At 37.8% G+C, this 15,913-nt stretch overlaps 4 protein-coding genes across 7 annotated transcripts; 3 read left to right on the forward strand and 1 right to left on the reverse strand.

The window, feature by feature from the left end:
* Positions 1-2,051: 2,051 nt before the first annotated feature.
* Positions 2,052-4,629, forward strand: LOC140770493 (UDP-glycosyltransferase 76B1-like). Its single transcript, XM_073111710.1, has 3 exons — positions 2,052-2,610; positions 3,460-4,056; positions 4,155-4,629. Exons 1-3 carry the CDS (start codon positions 2,151-2,153, stop codon positions 4,442-4,444), a joined length of 1,347 nt encoding a protein of 448 aa, XP_072967811.1. The 5' UTR covers positions 2,052-2,150; the 3' UTR covers positions 4,445-4,629.
* Positions 4,630-5,704: 1,075 nt separating this feature from the next.
* LOC140770330 (mitochondrial import inner membrane translocase subunit TIM10) lies at positions 5,705-8,688 on the reverse strand. Of its 2 annotated transcripts, none has more exons than XM_073111479.1 (6): positions 8,595-8,688; positions 8,356-8,411; positions 8,011-8,063; positions 6,529-6,567; positions 6,151-6,220; positions 5,705-5,921 (listed from the first exon to the last, which is right to left on the reverse strand). In XM_073111479.1, exons 2-6 carry the CDS (start codon positions 8,395-8,397, stop codon positions 5,871-5,873), a joined length of 255 nt encoding a protein of 84 aa, XP_072967580.1. In that variant the 5' UTR covers positions 8,398-8,411; positions 8,595-8,688; the 3' UTR covers positions 5,705-5,870. The 2 variants fall into 2 exon arrangements, with proteins under 2 accessions (XP_072967580.1, XP_072967581.1); XM_073111480.1 differs by having other exon boundaries at positions 8,570-8,650.
* A 96-nt stretch (positions 8,689-8,784) lies between these two features.
* On the forward strand, positions 8,785-11,767 carry LOC140771108 (uncharacterized). 3 transcript variants are annotated; one of them, XM_073112506.1, is made up of 5 exons: positions 8,785-9,234; positions 9,589-9,767; positions 10,374-10,686; positions 10,938-11,020; positions 11,258-11,767. In XM_073112506.1, exons 1-4 carry the CDS (start codon positions 8,833-8,835, stop codon positions 11,016-11,018), a joined length of 975 nt encoding a protein of 324 aa, XP_072968607.1. In that variant the 5' UTR covers positions 8,785-8,832; the 3' UTR covers positions 11,019-11,020; positions 11,258-11,767. The 3 variants fall into 3 exon arrangements, with proteins under 3 accessions (XP_072968607.1, XP_072968608.1, XP_072968609.1); XM_073112507.1 differs by having other exon boundaries at positions 10,938-11,018; positions 11,270-11,767; XM_073112508.1 differs by lacking the exon at positions 10,374-10,686.
* A 1,267-nt stretch (positions 11,768-13,034) lies between these two features.
* On the forward strand, positions 13,035-15,858 carry LOC140771433 (L-type lectin-domain containing receptor kinase VIII.1-like). The gene is made up of 2 exons (XM_073112988.1): positions 13,035-14,089; positions 15,573-15,858. Exon 1 carries the CDS (start codon positions 13,123-13,125, stop codon positions 14,077-14,079), a length of 957 nt encoding a protein of 318 aa, XP_072969089.1. The 5' UTR covers positions 13,035-13,122; the 3' UTR covers positions 14,080-14,089; positions 15,573-15,858.
* Positions 15,859-15,913: the final 55 nt, after the last annotated feature.

Genomic DNA, 15,913 nt, shown 5'->3' on the forward strand with positions numbered 1-15,913 from the left:
AAAAGGCACGAGAATGAAGGAATATAAATTTTAATGTTATTTTTATTTGATATATTTCATTTTTAATGTATTTCATGTTTGATGTATTTCATATCTAATGTATTTTAATTTTTAATATTTACATTGGAGATAATTTTGAGTAATTATATTTTAGGATACATAATTTATTAGACTCATTTTTATAAATAATAAAAAATTTTAAATTTAAATTAACTCAAAAATAATTTAATATTAGACTCATTTTTATAAATAATAAAAAAATTAAAATTAAAATTAACTTAAAAGTAATTTAATATTAGACTCATTTTAAAGGTCTCGATGAGACCTTTCCAATGGTATTATTTTTGTTAAAAACCGATTAGTAAAATTAATTATATACTCAGTTTGACTAACTAAATTATTTAACAAAGGATACAAATAGAATTAAAATTATTGAATATAACACATATTGGGCAATTTTGGCATTTCAAAAAGTTGATATGACAAATGGAGCTGGGCCCCATTTTCATGGTGGAGCCCCACTATTCATGGCTCCAAATTTGGAGTCCCGTTTAAAGCTCGGTTGGAGCTCCACCGGGCTCCAAATTTGGAGTTTTGGAGCCCGGTTGGAGATGCTCTTAAGCATCTCCAATGCTTGCACCATATTTGGAGGGCTCCAAATATGGAGCCAAAAATGGAACAAGAGCCCGGTGCACTATAATGCACGGGGCTCTATATATATTAAAATAATAATATAATATATATTATTATATTAGCTATTTTAAATTACTTAATAGATCATCTTAACGTTATTATTTTTTATTAAAAAATATATGGTTAGAAAACTCTCATCGAGATCTTTAAAATAAGACTAATATTCAATAGTTTTAGAAGTAATTTTAAATTACTAATTTTTTAATTAAACGCATCGAAATTACATTACACGAAATAAATATCGAAATAAGCATTACATGTCATTAACTAAAAATATTAAAATTACATTATATTAAATAAGCAGAAAACCAAACATAATAAAAGCAATAGATATTTAATATTCTGGTAAATCATCTCCGTAGCCACCGGTTCCGGTTCCGTAGCCATCGGTTCCGGTCCGGTAGCCACCGGTTCCGGTTTCATTTTTAATGTATTTCATATCTAATGTATTTTAATTTTTAATAGTTATATTGGGGATAATTTTGAGTAATTATATTTTAGGATATATAATTTATTAGACTTATTTTTATAAATGATAAAAAAGTTAAATTTAAATTAAATCAAAAATAATTTAATATTAGACTCATTTTAAAGGTCTCGATGAGACCTTTCCAATGGTATTATTTTTGTTAAAAACCGATTAGTAAAACTAATAATATACTCAGTTTAACTAATAAATTATTTAATAAAAAATATAAATAGAATTAAAATTATTAAATAACAATTATTGGGTAATTTTGGCATTTTCAAAAAGTTGATATGACAAATGGAGCCCGGCTCCATTTTCACGGTAGGGCTCCAAATTTGGAGCCCCACTATTCTTAGCTTCAAATTTGGAGTTAGGTTTAGAGCTTCATTGGAACTCAATCGGGCTTCAAATTTGAAATTTGGAGTCCGATTGGAGTTGCTCTAATAACAGCTTGATCTAGGGAGACATACCGACGCTTAGAGGTGTGATAGCTAGATCCCGACACCCTACATTACCATTTATAGTTCTCGTAAGACAATGTCTTCATGCTACCGGTGATTATTGGCGAATATGTTGGCTATTAAATAGCAATCTATATAATCATTTACTCCATTTAATCTTGTTACAACTTATGAATTAATACTACATAAATATGTTTATGATTAGTTTATGACACGAGTTAACAATGTTACCTGCTTCACAATCAACCATCATTTTCTTTAATTGAAGAAAATAAGTTGGCGGTCTGACTACTCACGTGAAATATAATTTGTTATTATATTTAAACTCTTTAATCTTAATTATGTGCTGCTGACATCTAATATTATAATAAGATTGTCAAGAGACGTGTTTTAATTGAAACAAATTAAGGCAACACAGCCAAGCTTAACTCTTATCTATCCTTCCTAATCATCCACTCCATCCATCCATCCATCCATCAGAGACCACACCTCTGTAGCTATTCTCGAGTTTCTCCTCCTGATCCGTGATGGGCCGCCGATTGCTATTCGTCCCCCTTCCATTCCAAGGCCACATCAACCCCATGTTCCACCTCGCCTCCCTCCTCCACTCCCGTGGCTTCGCCATTACTATCTTCCACACCCACTTCAATTCCCCCGACCCGGACAACTACCCCAAGAGCTACCGCTTTATTCCCGTCCCGGATAACCTATCCGACACAGTCCGTACTTCGAAGGACGCCGTCGCGCTTATCCACGCCCTGAATAAGAGCTGCCAGGCCTCGTTCCGAGACAGCTTGGGTGAGTTGCTATCGGAGGAGGAGGAGCCTGTAGCTTGCGTGATCTTCGATGGGCACTGGTACGCGTTACAGGCCGTGGCGAAAAAGCTTGGGGTTGCTACGATGGTGTTGAGGACTGGCAATGCTACAAGCTTCAACCTTTTTATGGCGTTTCCGCTTCTGCTGGAAAAGGGTTATGTACCAATCCAAGGTTGGTGTATATCTTGAACATAGAATTAAATTTTATTGTTCAGGGTATTTTTGGGTAACTCAGAAAAGTTTCCACAGTAATTTTAATAGGTAGAAATTGAAAAGTGCAAACTTATGGATCTTGCGTGATTTTTTTCTATTAATTTCTTTGGATTGATTTAATTTATTATTTTTAATAGTTTAGAAATTAGAAAAAAAAATTAGAAAGAAGAGAGATGACAGGAGGAGAGGTTGGTGGTGGCGGTGGTGTTAGATTGAACCATTGAGGTGATGGAGGAGAGAGGTGGATGGAGTCGTGGAATAGATTAGAAAGTAAGAGCGAGTGTGATGATCGAGTGGGTCAGACTAGACTTTTCGAGCCAACTAAGCTTAATATTTATTTGCAGCTCGACTCATAGATCATTTTGATTATATCAAGCTTGAGCCAGACTAGAATATTATAGCCGTGCCCACTACAACCCTCAGACTCAAGAGATATTGGTTTGAGCATATCAGAACATGCCGAGTTATGAAAAGAAAATTATTATATTATAATTGTTGGTTGAATAGGCACACTTTACTATGCCAATTGCCATCTATGACCATTTTGAATTCAAGCTGAGCTTAGTTCGACTAAAATAAAGTAGGATTGGCCTAGATCTAGGCGAACTGGAACTCACAAGTTTTCCTCTTGAATTTCTTTCTCAAATACCAATGTTGGAAGCTTTTCCTATCCCTAGAAATTTTTCGTAAAGATAACTAAATTTTCACAAAATCCTATGTGAATTGGGCTTTATCCCAGTAGGCTTCATTTTTTATTTTTTTGTGCACATTTACAATTCATATGTTTACTATTTGTTTTATGGTGCAGAATCCCAATTGGATGCCTTCGTAAGCGAGCTCCCACACTTACGAGTAAAAGACTTGCCGCGTCTAATGATGACCAGCCTTGAATCGTTCACCGAGTTACTAGCACGAGGAGTGGAGCAAGTGAGGACTTCTTCGGGTCTCATTCTCAACACATTTGACTCGATCGAGTCCTCCGAACTAGACCAAATCAAACGAGACCTCTCCATTCCGATCTACCCAATTGGGCCTCTTCACAAGCTCTCCACCCAAGCCCAAACCCAAAGTAGTCTTCTAGCCCCGGACCAGAGTTGCATGGCTTGGCTAGACTCACAAGCTCCAAAGTCTGTGATCTATGTAAGTTTTGGGAGCTTGGCTTTTATGGACCCAAATGAGCTAGTGGAGATTGCTTGGGGTCTGGCTAATAGTGGCCTCCCTTTCCTTTGGGTGGTTCGACCGAATCTGGTTCACGGATCAGACCGGATCGAGCTACCCAAGTGGTTCGAGGAGGAGACGCACGGCAGGGGAAGGGTGGTCCCATGGGCGCCACAACCGGAAGTACTGAGTCACCCGGCCGTCGGTGGATTTTGGACTCACTGTGGCTGGAACTCGACATTAGAAGGTATGATTAATCCTAAAAGCTTAAAGTTAATCGACATAACGATAATTTTAATCTACTATATTTCTAATATAAATATTTAAACTCTCGAGATGTCATAGCAATTTGCGAAGGAGTTCCGATGCTTTGCCGGCCCTTCTTCGGGGACCAAACGGGGAATGCAAGATACGTGAGCCATGTGTGGAAGGTTGGCATTGTGTTGGAGGGGAAGGTGGAGCGAGGAAGAATCGAGAGGGCAATTAAAACATTGATCGTAGAGAGAGAAGGGGATGAGATGAGAGAGAGGATGGCGGATTTGAAGGCCAAAGCAGCTCAGTGCATCATGGCTGGAGGCTCTTCGTACTTGGCTGTTGATAACTTGGCGGACAGCATCTTGGCATTGCAAACTTAGGAGTTGATATGCAGTAAAGTAAAGAATTCACTTCCTTTGTTAGGATGGTCGGTTTGAATATTTCAAGAAATGTTTATTTCTTGGACTCTTGATTTCGTCGATAGTATGAATGTATCCAAACATATTTGATTATGTATTTGTTTTTAATAACCAGAATGATTCTATTACAAATTCTACTTGCATTGTGTTAATATTTACATGGGATTGCTTGACTCTCTATTCAACTTTGATAGAGAGGAGAAAATTATTCCTTGTGTTTCTTCTAGGTATCAGAGCATATTCTTAGGCTCCAATCTTATGACTGTATCCAACTTTGATAGAAGATTATCGTTCAGTGAGTGGCTTCATCATATTCTTAGGCTCCAATCTTATCTCCTAGGGTTATAAGAAACAGCGTATGGTGTCTTGCTCCAATACAAAATCTGAATACTAAGGGATGGCTAATACTACTTGTGATTTTTTTTATTCAGTCTTCTTAGGTGTGAGTTCTACAAATCCACCTATTCTGTGGCGTGACAATCTCTCCGCTTCATGCTCATACAAAACATATTGAGATTAATTATCACTTTGTTCATGAGCGTGTGGCTTGCAAGCAAGCCCTTGTCTGATTCATTTCTACTATTAACCAAGTTGTTGATATCTTCACAAAGGGTTTATCATCTAACAATTATTTCAAATTTTACTATCTAAGCTCAGGAAGTTTCCCATTTACTTGGGGGGGTGGTGATAGCGAAAATGATTCTATTACAAAATGTACATAAGTCAAAATTAACAAATTATAGCCAATCATTCTATATTTGCTACCCAATCCCATGATTTAAGGGATTTGCTTAACTCATTGTAGCTGCCTTGTGTTAATATATACATAAGATTGCTTAGCTCTCTGTTCAACTTTGATATAAAGGAGAAAATTATTCCTATTGCCCCTCCACCACCTTCATAGAGGATCGGCTCAACGGCTCACATCTTATAGTTTTATTTGTTGTTCTAGTTTAATTTTCAAGATAATCGATAAAACTTGACAGACTGAATATTAATGAATCCATATTGCTTTCCTCCTAAAACTCGACGGATAAACTATAACAGAGAGGGTTGTTGAACATGGCCAGATATTTCTTAACAAGGATTGCTGCCTATTTTGGGTTTCAATCTGGATCCAACACTGCTTTATATGCCTGAACAATCGGCTCTTTAAATAAAAGAAATGTCCTTCGAAATGCCACCGACCTGTTATTACAGGTCGCTCCGAAGATTTCAAAAGGTACAGAAATCACAAAGATCATAAATTATTTCTCAATCCAGTACATCATAAATAATTCCATTGCTTGTTACTGCAGCATATCGTATCCGTTCATCCACCGGTTGGATGCAAATGCTAAATTCAAAAGGTAACAATTTGCTAGAGAAGAGAGGAGTTGCTTCAGCTTCACATTGGTGGCCGATTTGAACCGAGCAATTGGCCAACTAAATTAGTTACCTGCAAAGATTGTTGGGACAACAAACAAAAGTAACACCCCTATATTAGATGAACATTCCAGGTATCAAATTGAAATATACCACAATAACCTATAGGATAGGAGACAAATGATCACATAATAAAAGAACGCCACAATATATTTGGCGTTAAAAAGAACATGGTAATCAAAATACTACTACTACATATCAAGCTCAAATATTTTCACAAAAGAAAGGAATAAAAAGCTTGCCTGCCAATATTTTGAGACACAACGATCTATGCAACTGTTTTCACCCATATTAAGCTCAGATTCCTTATACCTGAAGAAGAGTATAGAAGATGTCCAGAATAAATATTCTGATCTTTAATTCTTTAGTTAAAAATAACATTCTTCAAGAGATCATTAGAACCATCATAGACATTGGAAAATATTAAGACCAAAGGATCAGTGTCTCATAACGTATTCCATTAGATTATCTAGCCAATTCATATAGATACCTAGGTTAACTTAGAACAAATGATCTTTCACATGAAGGATATGGTCATGCATCTTGGAAGTGAAAGATGATACTAAGAGTAGAGATCACAGCAACAGAATTAGGGAAAGAATGAGCAAAAACTTGTGTACCTTTTCTCAATACATTTGTCAAAACAAGTCTTTGTAAGCCTGCAGAAAATTGTCATACAACAATTCATAAATTAGAATCTAAAATGACTTTTGCTCATATTCCAAATCTTCTATTTTGTACTGGTAGAATATGACATGACGGCAAAATGAACTTGACTTAGCAACATTTAAGCATACTAAAACTGTCCAATTAACAAATATTTAAGAAGAAGTTAACAATGTAAACTTTGGAACCTCAGGGTTATTTGTGAATAACAACGCATAAGCTAACATGTTCCTCCAAGGAAAAACAAAGAAAAGAAGCTCCACACAAAGGCCTACCATAGTAAGATTCATAGGCAATGATAGTTGCAGATAAAACTGGAGTTTTCAGACTATAAATCATTTTTCAGCTAAGCAGGTGATGAAATTCAGTATATAAGATATAGGATAGAAATTCCAAGTTTCGTAAATAATGTACTATGACAGGTACTGATAGGTGATCATGTTACTTATGCCTGCTACTCAAAAGTGCAGGTTGGAATGGAACTTTGACTGCAACAACCAAAACAATGCCCTTCTGTCCACCTAAAGTCAGTATTACAGTAAGATTATAGTATCAGCCGACTATCATAGATCCAAAGTTCACATGATGTAACTATGTAACTCTCAATTACCATAATCAATTTGAACTTAAGGATTACAGTGCCCATTTCTCGACTATGGTGTGTATGCTTTGAAATTTTTAAGTTTGTTTTCTTGTTTATTGCACATTGACAAGTCTTTCCAAATAATAACAAGAAGGTTTTACTACAACAACCTCATATGATTACTATGGACATCATTGTATATTATAAGGCATGAAAACACTTCACAACGTAGTATTACAGTATTACTCGAATCTATGTTTTCTTCCCTATGGTCAAAACGAACCAAAGTTAAGCAAGAAAGGTGGCCACGAGGTGTATAAAAGTTAGAGAGATGTTTATTCCATACCGCTTAACAATGAGATTAGAACAAATGGGCAAAGAGTGGGGAAGGTATGACCTAGCAAATTCATTCTGCCACTATAGTCAAATATACAACATTCCAACAGTACCTTTTACAACTATGACTAACGCAAGTTTGATGCATGAAGATAAGATGATAAGTGGAGAATGTCTAGGGCAGCAAACAATTCCTTTATCCCTTTGCACCATCAGAAAGGCACATACACAAGCGTGAGCGGTAAAAACTAGAGAGAAAGCAAGAAGCCATCTTTTACTTGCTGAAGCAAGTATGGATGAATAACTCCATATGCAAGGCTCAATTTAGATATTAAAAAAAACATATACGCTCGAATAGTTCTATTGCATTTTAATTGGGGAAGCAGTGACTTTAAAACAACTACATCAACTTATAAAACCAACAGCACCTTATCCTTTGAAAGTTCAAGTAACTATCTATTTGCCCTACCAATTGTAATTATAATTATTTGCTAAAGTACCCACAAAGCCAACTCACCTGTTGAAAAGATCCACCCTGTACTCCATTTCTTTTTCCGCCATCCCAAAAATCTGGACAGTTAGCAACAAGAAAAACCATTAGAAGAGAGAGAGAATAAAAAAAACCTCTATTTTTTTTTTCGGAACATTGTTTACTTTAGATTTTAGTCCTAATAGACGTAATATTCTATCAAAGATGATAATCCTATAAATCAGCCGATGTTCTTCACTACCACACTGGATTTTCAATAACATGCATGCAACAAGTACAGAAACAGGATCTAAATATTTCAACATGATTGACAGGTTGATTAAATATGCAATCTTTAACAAATTCTCGGGCGAGTCAAAGGGACAAACATACCTGCTCCTTCTCCATATTGGACGCGGCATCCTTAGCAGCCATCGTTCAAACTTGATCTAAAACAAAAAGTATATTTTTCGAGTGAAGGGCGATAATAGATTTCGAATAAATTCACTGATGTAATTAAGGAAATCAACCAAGATGGAGAATTAAAGTGATACTTTGATAGAGAGAAAGAATAAGAGAGTGGAAGAATGAAAGATTAAAATCCTACTTAGAACGGCAGCGGTATGACGTACCGAAGGATCGCAAGGGGGAAGAGAGATGGGACTAGGGGAGTACGAGTGAAGGTTTTCTACTCTAGGGTTTAAAGAAGAAACTGACGATTGAAGACATTTGGGCCCAGACAGCCCATTAGGCTTGGGCTCACTCAGCCTGGATATTTTTTTTTCTAAATTAACGAGCTTTGGAGTACCAACCGTTAAAAAAAGGGAGCAAGGACCAACCTATCCATTGGGTGGGAGAAGAGAGGAGGAGATGAAGCCCGCGGCTCTACTTCTACCCCAATCCCAATGGAGTCATCTCCTGCCCTTCTCCTTCTCCTCCACACCAAAACACAGCACCTCCTTCTCCTGCTTAGCTCCATCCATCGCCGGCGGCGGCGGTGAGCCGACGGCGAGGGAGAGGAGGCAGCTGCGGCAGGAGAAGCGGGAGAGCCGAGCAGGGAGCGTGAACTGGAGGGAGGAGGTGGAGGAGCGGCTCCTCCACAAACCCAAGAAGCGGAGCCCAGCGTCGTGGACAGAGGACCTCAACCTCGACCTCCTCGCCCGCCTCGGCCCCCAGTGGTGGGTCGTCCGCGTCTCCCGCGTCACCGGAGAGGAGATCGCCCAACGCCTGGCCCGTCTCCTCGCCAGGAACTTTCCCCAATTGGAGTTCAAGGTCTTGGCTTTCTCCTCGTTTTTCCAAGCTTACATTTTTTTTTTCTATTCTCTTTCTACTAAATTGAGCGTCCTGCATATTTATTATTGTGATCTTGGTAACAGATTTAGACCTTATTTACTGGATAATTTAAATGCATCTACCAAATTACTCTTGCTTTAGCTTGATTGGAACTAAATTGAATAGCATCTGCAGCTATTTTCTACTTTCTGTAGTTAAAATTAATCCTAAATCCTTTTATCATGTCAATAGAGGTATATTGTGTCCTTTTGTTATCTTAGAGCTTGAATAGTTATTGTGATGTGCTCAATGTTGAAGTTTTATCGACTTCTTTCTGATGTGCATTGCATCCAGGTTTACTATCCAGCTGTTCGGGAGAAGAAGAAACTGAAAAATGGTACTTACAATGTCAAATCTAAGCCGCTTTTTGCTGGATGTGTCTTTCTACATTGTGTATTGAACAAGGACATTCATGACTTCATCAGAGAATGCGACGGTGTTGGAGGCTTTGTAGGATCTAGAGTTGGAAACACGTAAGTGCCATCTTATTCTTACATGCTGTTCTAATGCTTAGTATTATTTTTCCTTTTCCTCTTTTATTTCTGGCAGTTTATGTTTTGTCCTCTTTACATTATTTTCTTAATTTACGGCAAATAGTAGTTAATAACAACAGTTTTATCTTGTAATAGGATTACTTTCGGCACCTTAATTTGAAAAAGTATAGGCTGACTGGCTATTTAATATATGTCGTCCTGAGCCATGATAATAGTTTTCAATATCAATGGACCTTCATTGGCTGGAGCCCCCTGCAATAGCTATTTGTGCTATCATGCTTATCTAAAGATGCAATTTCCTTGATAGAGACAACTATGTATCCTGTGGTAAGTGATCAGAACAATTTCTGCAGAACTTCTGGATAGTTGGTTTATGAGATGATAAGGCCAAAACTAATTGTAGAATTCAATAAGATGAACACAACCCTCCTATAAAAGAAAAATATTAAGTGATTTGTACAAGATAATAAAACTTGCATACACAGACAGCTACAAAATTTCAGCATCTTGATTTATTTGAGAAACATAAAGTTTTACTTTTGGTGGCTGCACTTTTGTACAACAACTGATTTTCTGTCTATGCAGTAAGCGGCAGATTAACAGGCCTAAACCTGTTTCAGTTGACGAGATGGAAGCAATCTTCAACCAAGCAAAAGTAGAGCAAGAGAATACTGACCGCGCATTTGAAGAAAAAGCTAAGGAAGATAATCTTCATTCGTTTGTTGATTCTGGAGGAAGTTTAGAACTTAAGATAGAAGATAGGAAGAGGAATAGATCAAAGAAACAACCTTCTAAAAATGGCCTGGCTCTTACACCAGGTACTAATGTTCGTGTTCTCTCTGGGCCTTTCACAGAATTCACAGGCTGTGTCAAGGAGCTAGATCGTAAGAAAGGAAAGGTACATGTTGGATGATAAATTTATGACTAAAACTCAATATTCATTAGTCATAAGTAACAAGAGTGCCCCAACAATCTTGCACTATTTATATCTACTAAAAGAAGTGACTTGAAACTTGAAAGTATGTCACCAATATAAGAAATGAGGAATTTATCGTTTCTTGAAATTTGATTTCCATATTTCACCCATAAACTAAGATTTGTTTGTTCTTCCTCTCAAGATGTGACACTGATAAGTAGCCACCCCTGCAGGCCACTGTTGGACTTTCGTTGTTTGGCAAGGAGAGCTTTGTGGATCTGGAAATTGATCAAATTGAAGTGGTTACTGCATAATGGTAATAGGAACTCCCCTTACACTTTATGAAATTTGAATCCTTATTTTTTCTATCCAGGAACAACGCTAACATTATATGGGGGCTATTGCAATATTGATCAAAACAATGTAGTGGAGCAAAATAAGAGTTGACATGATATGAGAGAATTACAAGTCTAGGAAAATGTTTCTGAGAATTGATATCAGGTTATCTATATTATTCATTTGGTGCCTTTTTTGTGTTTGTGATCTTGAGCAGGCTTAGTTCCCTTGGCTTTGGCCAGCCATTCAGCCAAGACAAGCGAGAATACAGACGATCATATATGGAGCTGTGGAGCATTCATAGCTTTTCAGCTAATAAAAAATAGCAACCAAAGTTTGGGAATGGGCTACTCGCTACTGTGCTCTTGCAATTGAGGTTCTGTTAAGTTCTTATGAAAGTCAGTGTCACCAAACAGTTATTTGGTAATTACTCACAAACTGTTGATTGCAAACGCTGCCGGCAACCTCCAATATTTGGCAAAGTGATTCATCCTGCGCAGCTGCACAAGATTTCTTCAGAGATCTGTCTAGCCAAGATGAGGAGTACATGGATTAACAGGTGTAGATTGTAGTAATTGATTCAAGAATGTCAAGAGGATACAGAGGGTTTATTGTTCTAATGAGATACCTATTCTGACAGAAGATAAAAGGATTTCTTACCTATACATATACATTTATCTTTTTGGTGAAAATTTCTTCATGCTACTTCTAAGCAAAGTTAATACTACATTTGTTTTTCTCTATTCCTTTTTATGTGAGTATTTCTTCATTATACCCTGATGACACAACTGATCCTGTGCTTGAATCATCCGGACCACTACCTATATAATTCAAGTAATATTTCAGAGGAAATTGACAGGTTGTGAAGCAGGAGATGGTGTGAAGATGTGAAGATGAAACACGGGGTTTGTCTGTCAATTACCATGCTTACTTGATATAGAAGACTCTTTTGCATGCAGAAAATAAAGAAGAAATAAAGAGAAAAGAAAGCAAGAATCGTAGCTTATTATTCTGTTTGCCATCAACGAGTTTAAAGTAGGTGATCTCAGGGCTGCCTCTTGACCGGCAGCGAAACGGCTCACAGAGTAAAGACAGCGACGAATTTGTCATGTCTGCCGACTTCTGTTGGTTTATTGGGATAAGACCAGTTCGGATCCCATCCAAACTGCACCTCCACTGTGCATGTACGAACGTTGTAGCCCTGTGTGAATTTAATACGAAAACGTACGACAGCAACATGCCAGGCAATAAATAACGATCAAGTTATGGCCCTCTTCTGTATTCCGACAAGGTAAAAGATAAAAGGAAAAGGCTGAACACTAATGAATACGATACCACAAAGCCAGCCAATTCAAAGAGGCCGCGTACCCAAACTTAGATGTGCAATCTAGTCAAAAAAAGATTAATCATTTCAAACTTCACCTCAATAACTCATTTTATTGCATCAATTTCTAGGAGAATTTATTAGTATGATTAGTTATAAGGTTAATTATAGTGAGACTCCTTAAATATTACATTCTTTTACGTACCTCCGCTAGAATTTTTATTATCATTTTTTAGCCGTGAGTTATATTAGTGCAAGTCACACGAGTAATTATGTGTATTTATTTTTATATTTTAATTTATTAAAGTACTCTTATCTAATTAGGGAGTATTTTGAATTTTATTTCTAACTTTTTTATTTATAGCGTACGGAGATAAGATATTTTTAATAATTTAAAAGATCTGGGTCATAAAAAAATTTAGAGAGTATATAAAAAAATAAGTGATAAGGTGAAGGTCTTATGTGTAATTATCCAAACTTTTCTCAACAATTAATCGCTGTTTGGAATCGAGTAGCAGATCCTACTCAATTCCCCCACTCTGAGGGACTTACTTGAGGAGGTACACGTTGCTCGCGTATGCTCCGTTGGATGGATAACTCCAACGGACGAGATCTTTTCATCTTTGACCAAGAGATGAGGCACCTTGACTTCCTCCTGAGATCACTCTCCTCCTCCCTCCTCCCTCCTCCCTCCCCCCTCCGCCCTCCTCCCCTAACCCTAGCCATGGATGGAAGAAGGTGGAGCTAAGTGATAGCCAATGGAGATCTCCTTCCTCGCCCTTTTGGCCCTCATCTTCTTCTCCTCCTCTTTTCACCTCTGCTACAGCTCAGAAGGAGGCCGTCTTTTCCACTTCGCCTTCGACTCCTTCGATAAAAATCGCACCTCTGCTTCGAAGATCGCGCTCTATGGCGATGCTGAGGTAGTGGGTTCAGCGCTCAGGGTGTCGAGCTCCGGGAGAATCGTATACGAGGAGCCCATCAGATTTCTCGGGAGGAACCCGGGTTTCTCGACCTCCTTCTCTTTCTCCATCGTTGGTGGCGGTGGATTTGCTTTCTTTTTGTCCCCGAGCAGCGCTCGGATTGATCTGGTGGATGGAATTCTGCCCAGCGTTGTCATCGTTGGATTAGAGGGAAACCACGTCGAAATCTATGTTGGTAGTGATCTAGCCGTCAAAAGCAGCGATTTGGTCTTGAACAGTGGAGAAAAGCTGCATTCTTGGATTGATTACAACGGGACTTCCGGTAGATTGGAAGTGAGAGTGAGTAAATCTAGGGTTTTGAGACCCACAGATGGATTGGTTTCTTACCCAATTGATTTGTCCAACGTGCTGTGGAGGGAGGAGATGCTTGTGGGGTTCAGCTCTTGGACTGGGAATTTTAGTAAAAATAACAGTTTGTATTCATGGGCATTTGAGATAAATCATGGAGCTCCATATCTGATGCATTCTGAACCTTTGGATCCTAATGCGTTCCTGGTGCGGCCCCGAGAGACTCCTCCTCCGGCGCATGCGGCGAGGAATCATCCCTGGGTGATCCTGATTGCGTTGGTGGTTGCTGCTGCTTTTGGATCCATGGTCACATTCTTCACACTGTTTGTTTGGTTTGCAGTTGTTGCTCGCCGGCCGATTGCTCCTGAGAAGTATCCTGTGCACCCAGAGGAAGTTGTGTATGAAAAGATTGAGCAGGTGAAGGATGCGGCAAATGCTAAAAGTTAGGGAGTTTGAGGTGAAGTGTGCCTTCTCTGTTGTACATTAGTGTCTCTTCTTTGTTCCACTCTGCAGTCTACATTTCCAAAAATTCGGGTGGAAACCGTAGATTTTGCGGCAAACAAATGCTAAAAGTTCGGATTTGTTTCCACAAATGCTGCAGTTTCCATCTAGAAATGAAGCTACTTCCTTTGCTTTCTGTTTTAGTGCCTCAAGTAGGCTGTATGCGAGATTACTCCTTGGTTTGTAATGGAAGCAAGTCATTTGGGGAATGCATATGACTGCTCCAATTGGAGTTCTCAAACATGTGTTAGGAACTAGTATTTATATGTTTAGCTTCTTTCTGGTCAATTCATGATCTTATCACTAATTGTAAGCACTCTTGGTCAATTCTGTTTTGAACATACTAGTAGGAACACTTTCTAAATTGTAGCAAATGTCATTACTCCTAGAAGGTATCTCGAGTTTTATCTTTTAGATTATGCTAGAAGATAAAAGGATCCATCTTGGAAAAGTTTAAGCTTATAGAGTAATTGGTGGGTAAGCGATTGTTCTCGTTCTATTTTTTTTCTTAAAAATTAGATGCTTGCATAATTCCATTAGATATATGAGAAAATCTTTTCAGACATGGTCAGCCCAAGTCCTTCAAAAGTTTGTGCTAGAATTGCATTATTATGATTGGGCTGAAACACAGACATAGGCGAACTATTGAGGAACCAAGGCATAAATATGAGACTGTTCTGGTAGAATATTTAGATATTGCCTCATAATTATTGGCTCTTTGAGTACAGCCTGAGATGCAACTCAGTTCAAAGCACTTTGTACCATTTCCATTTTAGGGGCTTAGATAACTATGGTTTGCCTTCAATTGCCAAACCTTAGGATGATGGAAAGAAAAACCTTGTGAAGCTTTCTGCATGAACCTTCTCCTGGGAACATAACTGTTATCCTTGTTTCATGGTGGACGCATAATAGCCATACTATTAAGGTTGAATTAAGCGGATATCATGCAACCATAGTTATCCTCAGAATTGTTATCCTTTAGGTGATATGCATCATAGAAAGTAATGCCCGAGTGAATGGAAGTACAAGAAACAAAAGGAAGAGACATCCATGTTGCATTCCTTTAAGTTGTCATAACCTTTAATATATCTAGTACTTCCTCATATGTACGGCAAACTTTCATCCCAAGAGTTGAAAATTTTAGTCAACAAGGTTCTGACGAGTTGATGCTGTACATGATTTCTCTTAGGACATGGAAATATTTGGGAAGGCAAGGATTGATATAGAGAAATCATCTCTCGGATCCATGATATGAAACTGTGATCAATTGAACAATTGAACAAATGATATGAAGGTCGATGCTAATGAAAAGAAAGCATCATTACTCACTCATTTACTATATCTTCTAGCAATAATTCGTGTGGTTTTGTCACAAGGGCATGCCTGAGCTCATGATCTCCTGCTTTATTCATGGCTAAAATTTATTTCCTCTCTGGCAGGATACTACTAAATGCAGTCTGGATTAAATGACAGTTGCCTCGCACCAAAAGGCTTTTCCTTTGTGCTGGTGATTTGGTTATTAAATTTTCCATTTGGCATTTGAGTTTGCTATCTAGAAATTCTTTTTCTTTTTTCCTTTCAGATCAATGATTCTTATAGCTATGAGAATCATTGATAAATGTAAGTTTCTCTTTGGTCTGGAAGAGAAAGGGGTGATGATATTGTCCTAAACCGCGAATGCACACTTTAATTGTATTATTATCATGTGTAGAAGTTAATAATTAGAGCAAGTCATGCATAGTGCTATCATCCATGGAGAAATACCATTCTTAATCTATGC

Source organism: Typha angustifolia, chromosome 11 (assembly GCF_048772165.1).
Source record: "Typha angustifolia cultivar Huaian chromosome 11, ASM4877216v1, whole genome shotgun sequence".
Lineage (NCBI taxonomy): Eukaryota > Viridiplantae > Streptophyta > Magnoliopsida > Poales > Typhaceae > Typha > Typha angustifolia.